Raw genomic sequence first — 16243 nt, 5'->3', positions numbered from 1 at the left:
TGACTCACTGCAACCTCTGCCTCCCGGGTTCAAGTGATTCTCGTGCCTCAGCCTCCTGAGTAGCTGGGATTACAGGTCCCCACCAGCATCCTGGCTAATTTTTGTATTTTTTGTAGAGATGAGGTTTTACCACGTTGGCCAGGCTGATCTTGAACTCCTGGCCTCAAGTGGTCCACCCGCCTTGGCCTCCCGAAGTGCTAGAATTACAGGCATGAGCCACCATGTCCAGCTGAGATAGAGAACATTTCTGACATCCCAGAAAGAGCTCCTAGTCCCTAAGTCAGGCTCCCTCCCAGCCACCAGTTAATGACTTCTAGCCATAGAGTCGTTTTGCGTATCCTTGTGCTTAAATGCAGTCGTATAGTATCTATATATTTTTTGTTGTTTGTCTTCCTTCACTCAGTGTAATGATTTTGAGATTCATCCAATGTTGGCATGATAGCAGTTTGTTCCCTTTTATTGCTAAGGAGTATTTCATTTCATAAATATACTACAATGTGTTTATTCATTCTCCTGCTGATGGACATTTGGGTTACTTCCAATTTAGGGCTGCTGTGAATAAAGCTTCTGTGAACGGTCTTGTGTAAGTCTTTGTGTGGACGTACGTTTTCCTTTCTCTTGAGGAACAAGGGGAAGAATGACTGGGTCATATGGTAGATTTTTTTTTTTCCTTATTTAAGCAAAAGTACTTTTTCCTAGTTTGGAGATTGTAAGCCAAGCTCCTGCCCATCATTATCACTGGGTAGGTGTAGCTAAGAAGAGTCAGGTCATTCAAGCCCATCTACGTTGATTAATAACTGTAATTGAAGCTGAAGGTAATTGATTATAATTTTGAGCTGTTGGGCTTAATTCTGTAAAATTATGTGAAGCTGGTATATTATGAAGGCTTCTTGATAAAAGCAAATTAGGTACAGATATAGCCCCCATATGGATTTGATTCATACTGAGTCATGATTAATAACTGACATGCCACATTTAAGGCTGACTCAATGCAAAATTCATGCGGCCGCTCGTCATGGGTTTCTGATTGACTGACTTGATATTGAACAGACATGGGTGGCCTCATTCTGGAGGGTTACATGCAGATTCCTTCCTTCTTTCGAGCTTCTCTGTCTGCTCTCTGGTCTCCTGCCCTGTCACATCTGGATTATGTCCGGAGCCCAACAGCTGGATGTTGGTGTCCCATCTCCCCAGTTAAATAAATTCTGCTTGCTGATGCCAGGTTACCCTTCCAAAATGCCTCCGTTACCCTGCCAAAGACAGTGGGTGCTTGATGCTGACCCGCTCCAAGCTGGCTAAGCTGCTGCAGCATCACGCGTGACGCTTTAAAACACAGTGTCCCTGCCCCTGCCCTGGCGAATCTCTTTCTGTAGGTTGTGGAGGGGAGCTGGTGTCTGTAGCTTGAAAACTCCAGGTTGATTTTGCAGTACAACCAGAGTTGGAAACAAGCCACCCCTTGTGTGAAGGCCAAACCATTCTGCCTGGTTGCATAATTATACCCAAATGTCTGGTTGTAAACTCCTCCCTGCCTTCTTTAGCCTTGCAGACACCACAACATAAGCTTCTGTATACTTGCCTCCAGACTCCGCCCACTCTACACTTCCCAGCTAGAAAGGTCCCGTCCTCATTTCCTTTCCAGATTGTGTCCAGCCTTCCAGAGCCCCTCCCTGTTCTTTGATGTTCTGCTTTTTAAATTTTGAAACAACATTGATATCCCCTTTCTTGGCATGACTGCAGATTCCCTTAATTTATCCTGTCCTGTGTCTTCTGTAGCCTCTCTTATTATGGTGCAGAGCCAGCTAGCTCCTGAAGGCAGGGCCCAGATCCACACTGGCTCTTTCTTCCTCTCCTGCAACCCCTGGGGTCTGGCACAGTATTGGCCGTGTAACAGTCTCTGCTTAGGGACTTGCTGATTGACTTTTAACTGTTAATTTTATATCTGATTTGGAGACAGAACTTAGAGACACCACTTGGCTTCTGTACTTTCTAATTATTATTACTATTATTATTCATTTTGAGATAGATTTTTCACTCTTGTTGCCCAGGCCAGAGTGCAATGGCGTGTTCTTGGCTCACTGCAACCTCCACCTCCCAGGTTCAAGCAATTCTTACTGCCTCAGCCTCTCAAGTAGCTGGGATTACAGGTGCCCACCACCACACCCGGCTACATTTTGTATTTTTAGTAGAGATAGGGTTTTACCATGTTGGCCACACTGGTCTCGAACTCCTGACCTCAGGTGATTTGCCTGCCTCAGCTTCCCAAAGTGCTGGGATTACAGGCGTGAGCCACCGTGCCCAGCCTCTGTCTGATTCTTGCTCTGACTTACATGGATTGCAAGTCTGTGTGTCCTCCTTAGGTATACAGTAGCCTCCTTGAGGTTAGAGTCCATGTTCCTCTGGTTCAACAAACATGAAGGAGGACCTACTTCGTAGCAGGCACCGAGTTGGGTGCTGTTCTTTTGAACTGTGTCTTCCTGTCCTACCTCTGTATACCTTTTTAGAGTTGTGAAGAGTTGATACATTCAGTGCACTGTAAGTGAGCTATGTGCAATAATTTTCTTTCCCCTATTTCTTGCGAGAAAAATTTTGTTGTGTGGCTTGGATTTTTTTTCAGTATTTAAACTGTCACTACTATAATAAAGGAAATGCTCAACTGCACCCATCATGCTGGAATATTCTGATGTATCTCTTAAGGAACTCTTCACAAATTCATTTCTATTGCCAGAGCTGAAATGGTTTCAGGGCCGGGCGCGGTGGCTCAAGCCTGTAATCCCAGCACTTTGGGAGGCCGAGACAGGCGGATCACGAGGTCAGGAGATCGAGACCATCCTGGCTAACACGGTGAAACCCCGTCTCTACTAAAAAATACAAAAAACTAGCCGGGCGAGGTGGCGGGCGCCTGTAGTCCCAGCTACTCGGGAGGCTGAGCCAGGAGAATGGCGTGAACCCGAGGGTGGAGCTTGCAGTGAGCTGAGATCTGGCCACTGCACTCCAGCCTGGGCAACAGAGCGAGACTCCGTCTCAAAAAAAAAAAAAAAAAAAAAAAAAAGAAATGGTTTCAGAATGAGCACTTACACAGAAATGGAAAGGTTTGCCTAATGTGGGCTGGGTGTTAAACTGATTTTTTTTTAAAATTATTCTGGGCTGGTATTGCTGATACCAGAGGGAAATTAATAGCATTATAAAGTACAGATCCCTGGGGCAGTTTGCATGATATTTTGAGAAAAGGGATCGGATTATGAGCCTTTCTAGGTTTTGAGAACTACAGAAGGGAAATAGGGATTTTGTTCTCAGGGACTCCGAAGAAGAGTTTGTAAATACCTGGTGATTTTAAATATTTTCTCCAGTCCCTTTCAGCCTTCTGCTGTTAAGGCTATGGTTGTTAAGGTTGTCATGCAGAAACATTTCTGAAAATTGAGATTTTGTACATAGGATTCTGTACTCCCGTTGGATTTTCATTGTGAGATCAGGGTGAAAATGTGGGAAGATGCTGGGTGCCCCTATTCCAGCACATAAACTATCACTTTTTCTCCTGTTTTCAGCATGATATCCTCACCCTTAACTGGCCTGGGGGTCCTGCAATGTGTGGTGGGACAGTTGCCTGGCTTCCTGGGGTCCAGGAGTAATCTGGGTTTTACTTGCTTCTTACCCAAGCCTCCGCCAGGTCTCTTTTAGGCCCGTCTGCACTCTCATTGTCAAAGGCTCCGGGGCTATTCTGGGGCTCTGTGGGGTGAAGCACCTTCCTTCTAGTCTCTTTCTCCAGCCCGAGGTGGCAGCCTTCACGAGCATCCGTCAGGGATTACCTGCCCCTCTCTTCAAGCTTCACGAGCATCCATCAGGGATTACCTGCTCCTCTCTTCAAGCTTCCAAAATGTGGCTGCCATGTCCTCTTCCTTTCCTTCTGCCTTTGGCCTTTGAATCCTTCATATCCCTATACCTTTACTCTAGTGAGAATTTGGGAGCTTGTATTCCACTGGCCATGTTTAACTAGAAGCCCTACAATGTACATTGTGTGATATTCCAAAGTGGACTAGGAATTTCACATTAGTGTAGGAAAATTAGATTTAGAGGGGAATTATTCTCTGATTTGCTATACTAAGTGATGCTGTGAATACTGTTTATTTTTATTTTTGAGACGGAGTCTGACTCTGTTGCCCAGGCTGGAGTACAGTGGTGTGATTTTGTCTCACTGCAACCTCTGCCTCCTGGGTTCAAGTGATTCTTCCACCTCAGCCTTCCGAGCAGCTGGGACTATAGGCATGCATCACCATACCTGGCTAATTTTTGTATATTTAGTAGAGAAGGGGTTTCACCATATTGACCAGGCTGGTGGCAAACTCTTGACCTCAAGTGATCTGCCTGCCTCAGCCTCCCAAAGTGCTGGGATTTCAGGCATGAGCCACCGTGCCTGGGCATGTTATAATCATTAACTGTTAATAAGCTCTTTATTTTGGGTATTTTAGATTTTCAGAAATATTGCAAAAATAGTACAGCGAATTTCTGAATAGTGCCCTTCATCCAGTTTCCCCCAATGTGAAAATCTTACATGATAGTCTTGACACGTTTGTCAAAGCTAAGAATTAACATTTGTTTGTTACTATTCCCTAAACTCCAGACTTTAGTTGGATATCACCAGTTTCCCCACCAATGTCCTTCTTCTGCTCTCAGATGCCAATCAGGATACACACTGCTTTTACACTGTTCCTATTTTAAAGTATAATTTCTAGTAGAGGAAGGCATACCTTTTATTCAGAGACATAGACCAAAAGTATAACATCTGTACATTTTGTTTTGAAATCCCCAACTTTAGCTATGCTGCTGGGAAGGGATTATAGCGTGACTTACAAAATTGCTTGTTTCTCTACCTACTTCTAAGGCAATCATGGGATATTAATGGGTTTAAATTTGTGAGGTTTGATTTATCTTCGTGAAGCAAGTATTTAACAGGATTATTAGCCCTGTTCATTAGTGGCCAAAAATTTTCTAGTGCTGGGTTTTCTTGGAGTAGTTTCTATCACACTATTGGGGAATGCTATGGGATCGATTGCATTCAGTTATTGCTGATGCTGATTCATCTTGGACTTTGGCTTTGGGATTCCTTCCCTGATAATGGGGTAGGCGGTAACTTGAACCTGGTCTTTACTCTGAATCATCAAGTAGGGGTAGAGGGTGGCACAGTCAACTTGGGATGGACCAGCTTGCTCTGGGGCTTTGGGAAGCCACTGGCTCTCTTTGCTGTCAGCCTTTTCTTCTGTTAAGTGAGGTTTTTAAATTACGTGGTCTCCTAAAGTCCCATTTGACTCTTAAGTGAGTCTGTGATTCTATCAGTAGACTCTTGAGTAGATTATCTGTGAAACTTCGAAAATTCTACGTTGACACCTTTCCACACCCATGAAAATCTCAATTATTTTAAACAATTACTCACCCCATGTTTGTGAAAGGACTGAAGGCATTTGAGTATGAGTCTATATAATACTTAATTTGGAAGCTAAAAATTACTCTAAAAATCAGGCATTAGACCAAAAAATGGGTGTTGAATCACTTCCTGATCATGTGTTCTGATTTCTCCACCCCTGTTGCTCCCCTTCATTAGCGAGGATGACGGAGAATGCATTTAGGCAACGAATGTTGAACAGTCACCCTGTCCAGGACTACTCTGATGGGGATGCCAGGTACAGAGATGCTTAAGGCATAGCCCTCTCCTGGGCATGTGCGACATCCTGGGAGTTATGGACACAAGTGATGGATCTGGTGTGATGGAAAAGAGCCACCTTAGAAGTGGGGTGTAGGGCAAGATAGGAGGAGGAAGAGAGGATGCCTGCAGAAGGCACACGGGGAGAGGGATGAATCCAAAACAGCACTGACCCGTTGCATGTTTCCTGCTGGGAACCGGATTGGGGTGGTATTTGCATTGACTCTCAGGATTCTTAGGACAACCCTGTGAAATGTACTATTTTCAGGTGACAACACTGAGCTGCAGAAGAGAGCTTAGGTTATTTGACGGGGGCTACCTAACCAGTAAGTAGCTGAGCCAACATTCAAACTCGGACTTGATTCTAAGTCTTGCATTTTCCCGTAATAAATATGGACTTGGGCAAAGAGTTGAGGGTGTTTGGAAGAAAGGACACGGCAGATGGGTCTTGGCATTTTGGTGTTGTCACAGATGGAGCTGCTCAGGCCAAGGTGAGGGAGCAGAAGAGTTCAGCAACAACCGGGGGCTGTAGTGCAAATGGGGGGGTCCCTAACAGTTGGGTAGGCCAGTCTCAACCTCAACTCCTGTCCTTCCTTCCCTTCTCTCCCTCCCCCTCCCCCTCCCTCCCTCCCTCCCTCCCTCCCTCCCTCCCTTCTTTCTTTCTCTCTCTCTCTCTGTTTCTTTCTTTCTTTCTTTCTTTCTTTCTTTCTTTCTTTTTTTCTCTTTCTTTCTTTCTCTTTCTTTCTCTTTCTTTCTTTCTCTCTCTCTCTCTTTTCTTTCTTCTTTCCTTTTCCCCTTTCCTTTCCTTTCCTTTTCCCCTTTCCTTTCCTTTCCTTTCTTTCCTTCCTCCTTTCATTCCTTTCCTTCCTTCCTCTCTTTCTCGCTTCCTCTCTTTCTCTTTCTTTTTTTTCAGAGTTTTGCTCTGTGGCCCAGGCTAGAGTGCAGTGGCTCAATCCCAGCTCACTGCAACCTCTACTTCCCGGGTTCAAGTGATTCTCCTGCCTCAGCCTCCCAAAGAGCTGGGATTACAGGCACCCACCACCATGCCTGGCTTTTTTTTTTTGTATTTTTAGTAGAGACAGGGTTTCACCATGTTGGTCAGGCTGGTCTTGAACTCCTGACCTCAGGTGATCCGCCTTCCTAGGCTTCCCAAAGTGCTGGGATTACAGGCGTGAGCCACCACGCCTGGCCTGTACTCAGCTTCTTAAATGTCACCTTGCCTGGGAATCACTTTGTTCAACATGAAGACTTCTGAGCCCTGTGGTAGACCTACCAAACCAGCTAAAGACTGAAGTTATACTTTCAATCCCTTCTCTTGTGTGTGTGTGTTTTTTTTTTTTTAATTTCCTCCTCAGCCCTTTTGCAGGAGTGTGTGTGTGTGTGTGTGTGTGTGTGTGTGTGTGTTTTGAGATAGTCTCTTGTTCTGTCATCCAGGCTGGAGTGCCATGGTGTGATCTCAGCTCACTGCAACCTCCACCTCCCGGGTTGAAGTGATTCTCATGTCTCAGCCTCCCGAGTAGCTGGGATTACAGGCGTGTGCCACCATGCCTGGCTAATTTTTGTGTTTTTTAGTAGAGACAGGGTTTCACCACATTGACCAGACTGGTATTGAACTCCTAACCTCAGGTGATCCGTCTGCCTTGGCCTCCCAAAGTACTTACAGGCTTACAGGCGTGAGCCACTGCGCCCTGCCAGGAGTTTTCTTTTACTGTTGAAATACTCATCCTTGAGCTTCTTTCATTATTTAGCAAAAGAAATTGGGCTGCTTTGGTCTTAGCCGCATTTAACTTGGAGGATGGGCCCCACCCAAACCTTGCCCCTGCATTCATTCGATTGGGTGGGCTTTTCATTTTCATTTCAGGAATAAAGAGGCAAAAAAGACTTTGAGGGTACAGCGAGGCCCCTGCCATGTGTGCTGAAGCTGATTATGGATTCCTTTTGTAGACAAAGGTGAGGAAATGGAAGGTGCCAGCCATCAGCTTCTTAGGATTATACCTTGTGTCTTCAGGGATGGCCCTGTTAGCCCACTTGTTTGCCTTTACAGGGGGGGTCACAGCTGCAGCAGGACTTTTGCTTTCTACCATCCGGGGCTATGAAGGCACTGGCTGGCAAGAGTATGCCCCGAAGTCTTGGGCCCGGTGCTCAGCACCTTCTCCTCTGTGGTCTGCCCCTCCCAGACCCTGCTTCTTAGGGGTAATTGAGAGGTATTCAGATACCCTGCTTTCTATTTCTGCACCAGCTAGTTCATATGTCACTACACCCAGGTGTAAAAATGCCTGACATATAAAGGAGCATTGCTGATGTTGAGAGTTCACCTCACCACCTGTGTTGGGGGATTATTTAAAAAGTGATGCTTATCACAGGATCCGACAATTCCACTCCTTGGCACTTATTTACCGAAATGAATGGAAAACTTCCAGTCCACGCCAATACCTGCACACGGGTGTTTATAGCTGCTTTATTCATAATTGACACAACTCAGAAGCAACCAAAAAGTCCTTCCATAGGTGAGCAGATAAACTGTGGTACATCCAGACAATAGAATATTATCCAGTGCTAAAAAGAAATGCTTTATCAAGTCATGAGAAGACACGGAGGAATCTTAAATGCACGTTACCAAGTGAAAGAAGCCAATCTGAAAAGGTTCCACGCTGTGTGGTTTCAACTGTATGACATTCTGGAAAAGGCAAAACTACAGAGACAGTGAAAAGGGGATTTCCAGGGACTAGCGGGGAAGGAGGGATGAATAGTTGGAGCACAGGGGCTTTTTAGGGCAGTGAAATATATGATACTGTAAAGATGGATACATGATATTCTATATGTGTCAAAATCCATGGAATGCATAGCACCAAGAGTGGACCCTAATGGAAACTACAGACCAGCTGGGCGTGGTGGCTCACGCCTGTAATCCTAGCACTTTGTGAGACTGAGGCAGGTGTGTCACTTGAGGTCAGGAGTTTAAGACCAACCTGACCAATATGGTGAAATCCCATCTCTACTAAAAGGACAAAAATGAGCTGGGTGTCATGCGGGCACCTGTAATCCCAGGTACTTGGGAGGCTGAGGCATGAGAATTACTTGAACCCGGGAGGCAGAGGGTGCAGTGAGCCGAGATTACGCCACTGCACTCCAGCCTGGGTGACCCTGTCTCAAAACAAACAAACAAAAACAAAAAACAAAACAAAAAAAAGATGGCCCTTGGGTATTAGTGCCGCATCAGTGTGGGTTCATCTGTTGTATCAAATGTACCACTGTGATGTGATGTTGATAGTGGGCATAGTTTTGTGTAGTGGGGACGGGCAGGCATATGTCAGGATTCTTGGTACTTTCCACTCAATTTTGCTATCAGTCTAAAAGTGCTCTAAAAAATAAAGTTGAAGAAAAGTCACATATGCCTGTATTAATTTTCTATTGCTGATGTAACAAACTACCATGAATGCAGTGGCTTAAAACAGTGCAAATTTATTATCTTACAGCACTGGAGGTCTGAAGTCCCCGGTGATTTTAACTGCGACAGAGTCAAGGTGGCAGCAAATCCTCCTGGAGGATTTGGAGGAGAAGCTGCTTCCCTGCCTTCTCGGCATCTTGGGGCCACCTCCCTTCCCTAGCAGATGGCCTTTTCTTCATCCTCAAGCCAGCAGCATGGCATCTTCCAATCTCTTTCTGACTACAGCCTCTGCTTTTGTTATCACATTTTCTCTCTGATTCTGACCCTTCTTTTTGTTTTTTTTGTTTTTTTTTGCGATGGAGTATCGCTCTATCACCCAGGCTGGAGTGCAATGGTGTGATCTTGGCTCACTGCAACCTCTGCCTCCTGGGTTCAAGTGATTCTCCTGCCTCAGCCTCCTGAGTAGCTGGGATTACAGGTGCCTGCCACAATGCCCGGCTAATTTTTGTATTTTTAATAGAGACAGGATTTCACCATGTTGGTCAGGCTGGTCTCAAACTCCTGACCTCGTGACTCTGACCCTTCTCACTCCTTCGTAAGGATCCTGTGGTTACACTGGCCCTACTCAAAGAAGCCAGGATCCTCTCCTCATCTCCAGGTCCTTAATTTAATCCCAGGTACAGAGTCCTTTTTACTTGTAATGTGAAATATTCACAGGTTTAGGCATTAGGACACACAATCATCTTTTCTACCACACTTGCCCTTTAAATAACTTTTCAGCTGGGCGCGGTGGCTCACACCCGTAATCCTAGCACTTTGGGAGGCTGAGGTGGGCATCACTTGAGGCCAGGAGTTCAAGGCCAGCCTGGCCAACATGGTGAAACCCTATCTCTACTAAAAATACAAAAATTAGCTGGGCGTGATGGTGCACACCTGTAATCCCAGCTCCTTGGGGAGCTGAGGCACGAGAATCTCTTGTACCCAGGAGGCGGAGATGGAGGTTTCAGGTCACGCCACTGTACTCCAGCCTGGGTGACAGAGCGAGACTCTGTCTCAAAACAAAAACAAAAACAAAAAACAAACAACAAGGAATTTTGCTTTGGGTGCTTTTTTCATTTTAGACAGGCAACCCTATTCAATTTCCCAATTGTTCTTTGGTGGTTTTCCAGTTTGTGTGTGAGGCAGGGAGGCTGGCGAGGAAAAGAATTGAAGGAAATCCAGCTGGATCCTGAATTTGACTGGAAAGAGAAAGGACAGTGATTCTCAAGGAGGGGACCCACCTGAATCAGCTGGGATGCTTTTGCATTGCAAGCATCCCAAATTCCAGCACACCCTCCCTTGAGAGACACTTCTCTTCTGCTCCTGCTCCTTGAATAGCTTGTGCATTGTGTGTTTCTCGTGTATAAGGGCAGAAAAAAGGTTGGTACTCAGTGATGCAGAGGGAGGGAAGGGAATGTGGACAGAAGAGGTTGGATCCGGGGCTGAAAAGGAGATGAGAGCAGAGGTTGGGGAGTTCTCTCGAGTGATACTGACAGCAATATTAGGTTTCCTCATCACAGGATGGAGTGTGGGGAAAATTTAGAGGGTGAGAAGAGTGGGCTTACCTGGGCCATATGGTTTTAGAGTTGTCGAAGGTGGGACTGTATGGGAGAACCAGAGAAGTTGCTGCACAGGTCAGGTTTAAAAAAAAGAATTGGGCCAGGAGCAGTGGCTCACGCCTTTAATTCCAGCACTTTGGGAGGCCAAGGTAGGCAGATCACTTGAGGTCAGAAGTTCGAGACCAGCCTGGCCAACATGGCAAAACCCTGTTTCTACTAAAAATACAAAAATTAGCCAGGTGTGCTGGCGCACGCCTATAATCCCAGCTACTTGGGAGGCTGAGGCAGGAGAATCGTTTGAACCTGGGAGGCGGAGGTTGCCGTGAGCTGAGATTGTGCCACTGTGCTTCAGCCTGGGCGACAGAGACTCCTTTTCAAAAAATAATAAGAAGAGGAAGTGGTACCTTTCCAACTCTGTGCCTTGTTGCAGGTCCTCTTTGGTGGGGAGTTGACCATGCAGGGCAGCTACTGAGGGTTGTTGGATTCTAAAGCTAGGAAGACAAAGTCTGGAAAAGGGGTGGATTAGGCGGTAGCGGGGAGGAGGAGCCCTCACGTTTCCTTTGATGGTCTTTATGGACAGCCCGGCTCATGGGGTTGAACTGATCAGCCTCAGCGCCCATCCTGTTTAGTGGAGGCATTTTCATTCTTAGAGTTTTGGAGGCTGTTGCAGGTTTCCATGGGTGGCACTTAGACTTTTACTGGGAGAATTTGGCCCCGAGCAAGTGACTGTGTGTGATTGACAGCTGGAAGAAGGGAATTTATGGATTTATGCATACATTTGTTCTTTATTGTTGCTATTATAATACCTGATTCTGTCACTCTGAATGCTAATTTGAAGATGGGTGATGCATTTGATTTTTTAAGGCAAGGCATAATTAAGTAATTTTTAGAAACCCATTCAACATTTTCTGTGTCGGCAATGACTGCCGTATAGTTACGATGGGTAGTGGGTGTACTCTAGCCAAAAGATGTCATAGCATCTATAAGAGTAAACAGCTATGGATGAGTATTTAATTTGGTCAGTGCTGGAGAGCTTCTTATTTTTAAGGGACAAGAGTCTCGCGATGTTGCCGAGGCTGGGCCTTGAACTCCTGGGCTCAAGGCTCCCTAGTAGCTAGGACTACATTCATGCATCACCATACCAGCTTGTCCACTGGAGAACCTTTTATCAAATTGGCTTTGCTGAGATTTCAGACCAGCCTAATTTTTTTTCTTCTCTTTCATGTTTATCCTCTCATTGAGTTGGTTATGGTCCTGCTTGGTCATTTCCTCAGATCTGCTACTTACTGCCTATAGTAGGGGTCCCTAACCTCTGGGCCATGGACCAGTGCTGATCCATGGCCTGTTAGGAACCAGGCCAAACTGCAGGTGAGCAGCAGACGAGTGAGTGAGGATTACCGCGTGAACTCCGCCTTCTGTCAGACCAGTGGCGACATTAGATTCTCATAACATGAACCCTGTTGTGAACTGTACATGCCACAGATCTAGGTTACGAGCTCCTTATGAGACTCTAATGCCCAGTGATCTGAGGTGGAACCGTTTCATCCCCAAACCACTGCCTGGTCCGTGGAAAAATGGTCTTCCACGAAACTGGCCCCTGGTGCCCAAAGGATCGGGGACCACTGACCTGTAGGACCTTGAGCAAATTACCTTACTATTCCAAGATCCAATGTCTTTATCTACAAATTGCAGTAGAAAACATCATCTGCCTCCGGGGTGGTTGTGATGACAAGGTAAGTTATCAAATGTAAATCTTGGCCCTTGGAAATACCAAGTGATCAATAAATATTAGTTCCCTTCTTCCTTTTTAGAGATAAGATAATTGATGAGACCAATATGACGTTGACTTGCTGGTTATCTTCAGATATTTCAGAGGCTGTCACGGGTCACACAGGAAGGACACAGTTTTTGGTGTTCTAGGGAGCAAAACCACAGCTGAAAGGTAAAAGTGGAAAGGAGACAGATTTCAGCTCAACATAAGAAGGAACTTTGTAATAATCAGACCTGTGTTACAATGCAGTGGAACTCATGAAGTAGTGAGCAATTTGTCTTGGAAGAATTTAATTAAAATAGGATTTTTGGGGCTAGGCGTGGTGGCTCACACCTTTAATCTCAGCACTTTGGGAGGCCGAGGTGGGTGGGTCACCTGAGATCAAGAGTTTGAGACCAGCCTGGCCAACATGGCAAAACCCCATCTCTAAAAAAATACTGAAAAATTAGCTGGGCGTGGTGGCATACACCTATAATCCCAGCTACTCGGGAGGCTGAGGCAGGAAAATCACTTGAACCCGGGAGGCGGAGGTTGTAGTGAGCCAAGATCATGCCACTGCACTCCAGCCTGGGAGACAGAGTAAGGCTTCACCACAGGGGAAAAAAAAAAAAAAAGGAATAGGAATTTTCAACAGCATTATCACTGACATTCGGGGCCAGGTAATTCTTTGTTGTTAGGGGTATGCTGTGCATTGTAGAATGTTTACCTGCCCCTATCTTCCTCCCAGCTAAAAATGTCTCTAGTCATCGCCAGATGTCCTGTGGAGGGCAAAACCATTGCTGGTTGAGAACCACTGAATTATAGGCTAGATGATGGCGAACTGGACTGCATCCTCCCAAGGTCAACTCTATCCTACCCCAAATTGAGTTCTTGCCATAGTAAGCTCCGGGAATTCTGGGGATGACTTTTTGGTTTATGATAGTACCTTCCAACCTGGGATGAAAGACCTAACTCATGTGAAATTGTAGGGGTCAGTCTGGGCCACAGAGAGCAACTGAGGTCCTGCCTGGAAGGCCTTCTGCAGTTGCTTTAATGTTTATCTCTTGTTGTGGTTTCTGTAGGTCATGTTGGCAGCTTCCTATTGGTCTCTCCTGGCCCCAGCAGTTGAGATGGCCACATCCTCTGGGGGCTTCGGTGCCTTTGCCTTCTTCCCTGTGGCTGTTGGCTTCACCCTTGGAGCAGCTTTTGTCTACTTGGCGGACCTCCTGATGCCTTACCTGGTGAGTACCACGCTACTTTTAGCTGTCGTATCAGGATACAGCCAGCTCTGTGCAATGGATTTATTTCTGATCAAACCTGACATTCCGTTAATGTCTCCGTTAAGTAGCCACCGGTATTTAAACAGAGAGCAAGGCATTAGAGGAACTGACTGGTGATTTCTTTCTTAAAATAACGTCTTGGTAATTACCCCCTTATTTACATTTTAGTAAGTTCAGATTTTGAATGTCACATTTCATTAAAACTATAGAGTACAGCTGATGTGCTGAGTGGCACTGTATGTATGAGAGGACCTAGAACTGGGTGCAGGGTAGGACCTAGAACCATCACTATGGTGCTGGCTCTTATTTTGAGTATGACATCATCAGGGAGATGATACCCCACCCCCACCTCTCAACCTGTAGCATTAGGCCTTCGACAATGGATCACATCATGAGGACTGACAGGAGGGTGAGGCGGGGGTCTGTGCAGCAGGGGTCTGGGCTGGAGCTCCCACCTGCCGTTTGCTGATTGTATATCCTGAGCTCTAGTTTTCCATCCTTTAATTTGAGAATAACTCCCCCAAGGGACTGCATAGTAAAATTTAAAACATGTAAAAATGCACTGGAATTGGGGATAAGCCAGAGATTTCAGTCTTTTTTACTGGCATAGGGCTGGACAGTTGGGTTTGGGAACGAGCATGTATTTGCTCATGGAGAAGCACCGTGTGAACCACAGCCTGGCGCGTGGCTGTGATTGCCGAGCTGAGAGAGCTGGGGCCAGCTCAGGCAATGGGAACCGCAAGCCATTGGCTAAAGCCCTGTCATCTGCGTGCACCGCTGTCAGTAAAGGAAAAGGGTCCAAGATCATAACAGCATGAGACAGCCTTACCAGACACTGGGCCCGACAAGTTCTAGAGATGGCAGAAGCACCCCCAAACTGGTGCCTGAATTCTCTGCTTCCCTAGAAAGGGAAATGGTGCAGGGAGAACTCTATGGAGAGAAATGGGTCAAAGTCCATTTCTCCTGCTGGATCACGGTGAGACAGGATTAAGTTAGACTCACTGGAGTCAGCGGTCATGTACCCCGGGAGGTAGGAAGGTTGAAGTTCTCTTCCCTGCCTTCCCGTTTTCTTTTCTCCTTAAGTTCCCAAGTGGAGAAAGAGAAGGAACGATGGGTGATTCTGTAACTATAACAATTCGTAGGAGCTATGCCTCTGGATCCTAGGCTAATGACAAATGGATTCCTTGTGTTATAGAAGAACTGTTCTTTGGATCAGACAGCTGAATGTGATGTTGGACGGCTGTGATACTGTCTTAAAGCAGAGGTCCCCAGCCCCCAGACCGAGGACCAGTACTGGTCTATGGCTGGTTAGGAACTGGGCTGCATAGCAGGCGAGCAGCCAGCTGCCAAGTGACCTTTATCTTCTGAGCTCCGCCTCCTGTCAGATCAGCGGTGGCGTTCGATTCTCAACGGAGTGCAAACCCTGCCGCGAGCTGCGCGTGTGAGGGATCCAGGCTGTGTGTTCCTTAAGAGAATCTAACGAATGGCTGATGATCTGAGGTGGAACAGTTTCATCCCAAACCCCCCACCCCGACCCCAGTCCGTGGAAAAACTGTCTTCCACAAAACCAGTCCTTGGTGCCAAAAAGGTTGGGGACCACTGTCTTAAAGACCATGTGTCATTTTTTTGTCGTTAAAAGATTGAGTGGCATGGCTGGATGCGGTGGCTCACACCTGTAATCCCAACACTTTGGGAGTCTGAGGTGGGCAGATCACCTGAGGTCAGGAGTTTGAGACCAGCCTGGGCAACATGGTGAAACCCCATCTCTACTAAAAATACAAAAATTAGCCGGGTGTGGTGGTGCACGCCTGTAATCCCAGCCACTCGGGAGGCTGAGGCACGAGAATCACTTGAACCCAGGAGGCGGAGGTTGCAGTGAGCCAAGATCACACCATTGTACTCCAGCCTGGATGACAGAGTGAGACTCCGTCTCAAAAAACAAAAAAATACTGCTGCATAGTACAAATTAGCCAATGACTGTTTACACTGCCCAGAGAAAACCCCTACATTCAGACAGCTGACCAAATACTTCTGATACCACCCCACCACCCCTGCTCCCCAGTAACATAGCAAGACCCACCAGGATTGCAGAGTCCTTTCCAAGAGGCTGTCTTGGAAGCCCAGTTGGGTGCATGAGAGGAGAGCAGAATGGGATCCAGCAGGGGCCGTGCAGAGCTGCTGAGCCAGATCTTTGCCTGCTGCTCAGGGGTTAAAGCCACTGGTCACTTGCCAGGGCAAGCAGAATATACTCCAACAACAAGTTCACACAAAACCAGGGTGGCCTTGAGATCAGAATATGGCAGCCGGCATTGAGGGCCGCTGGAAGCCACTACCACACAGACATAGTCGGCAGTAAGGAAGCCAACTGTCCAGGGGACAGAGACAGACACGGCCACTCAATCTTTTTTTTTTTTTTTTTTGAGACAGAGTCTTGTTCTGTCACCCGGCCAGAGTTCAGTGACACCATCTCGGCTCACTGCAACCTCCACCTCCCAGGTTGTAATCCCGAGTAGCTGGGATTACAGGGGCCTGCCA

General features: G+C 46.5%; 1 protein-coding gene across 34 annotated transcripts in view; it reads left to right on the top strand.

Moving 5' to 3' along the window:
- SLC39A11 (solute carrier family 39 member 11) overlaps window positions 1-16243 on the top strand; it is a 564073-nt gene that overhangs the window by 152070 nt on the left and 395760 nt on the right. For all 34 annotated transcript variants that reach the window (XR_012426088.1, XM_065531931.1, XM_074020277.1 and 31 more), the window contains one exon: window positions 13511-13669. Coding sequence is in view for 33 of the 34 variants with exons in the window: in XM_065531931.1 (XP_065388003.1) it covers window positions 13511-13669 (159 nt within the window). In the remaining variant the exon portion in view is untranslated. The remainder of the gene's footprint in view (window positions 1-13510; window positions 13670-16243) is intronic.

This window comes from Macaca fascicularis, chromosome 16 (genome assembly GCF_037993035.2).
Source record: "Macaca fascicularis isolate 582-1 chromosome 16, T2T-MFA8v1.1".
Taxonomy (NCBI): domain Eukaryota; kingdom Metazoa; phylum Chordata; class Mammalia; order Primates; family Cercopithecidae; genus Macaca; species Macaca fascicularis.
This window is presented reverse-complemented; position numbering and strand designations above follow the sequence as displayed.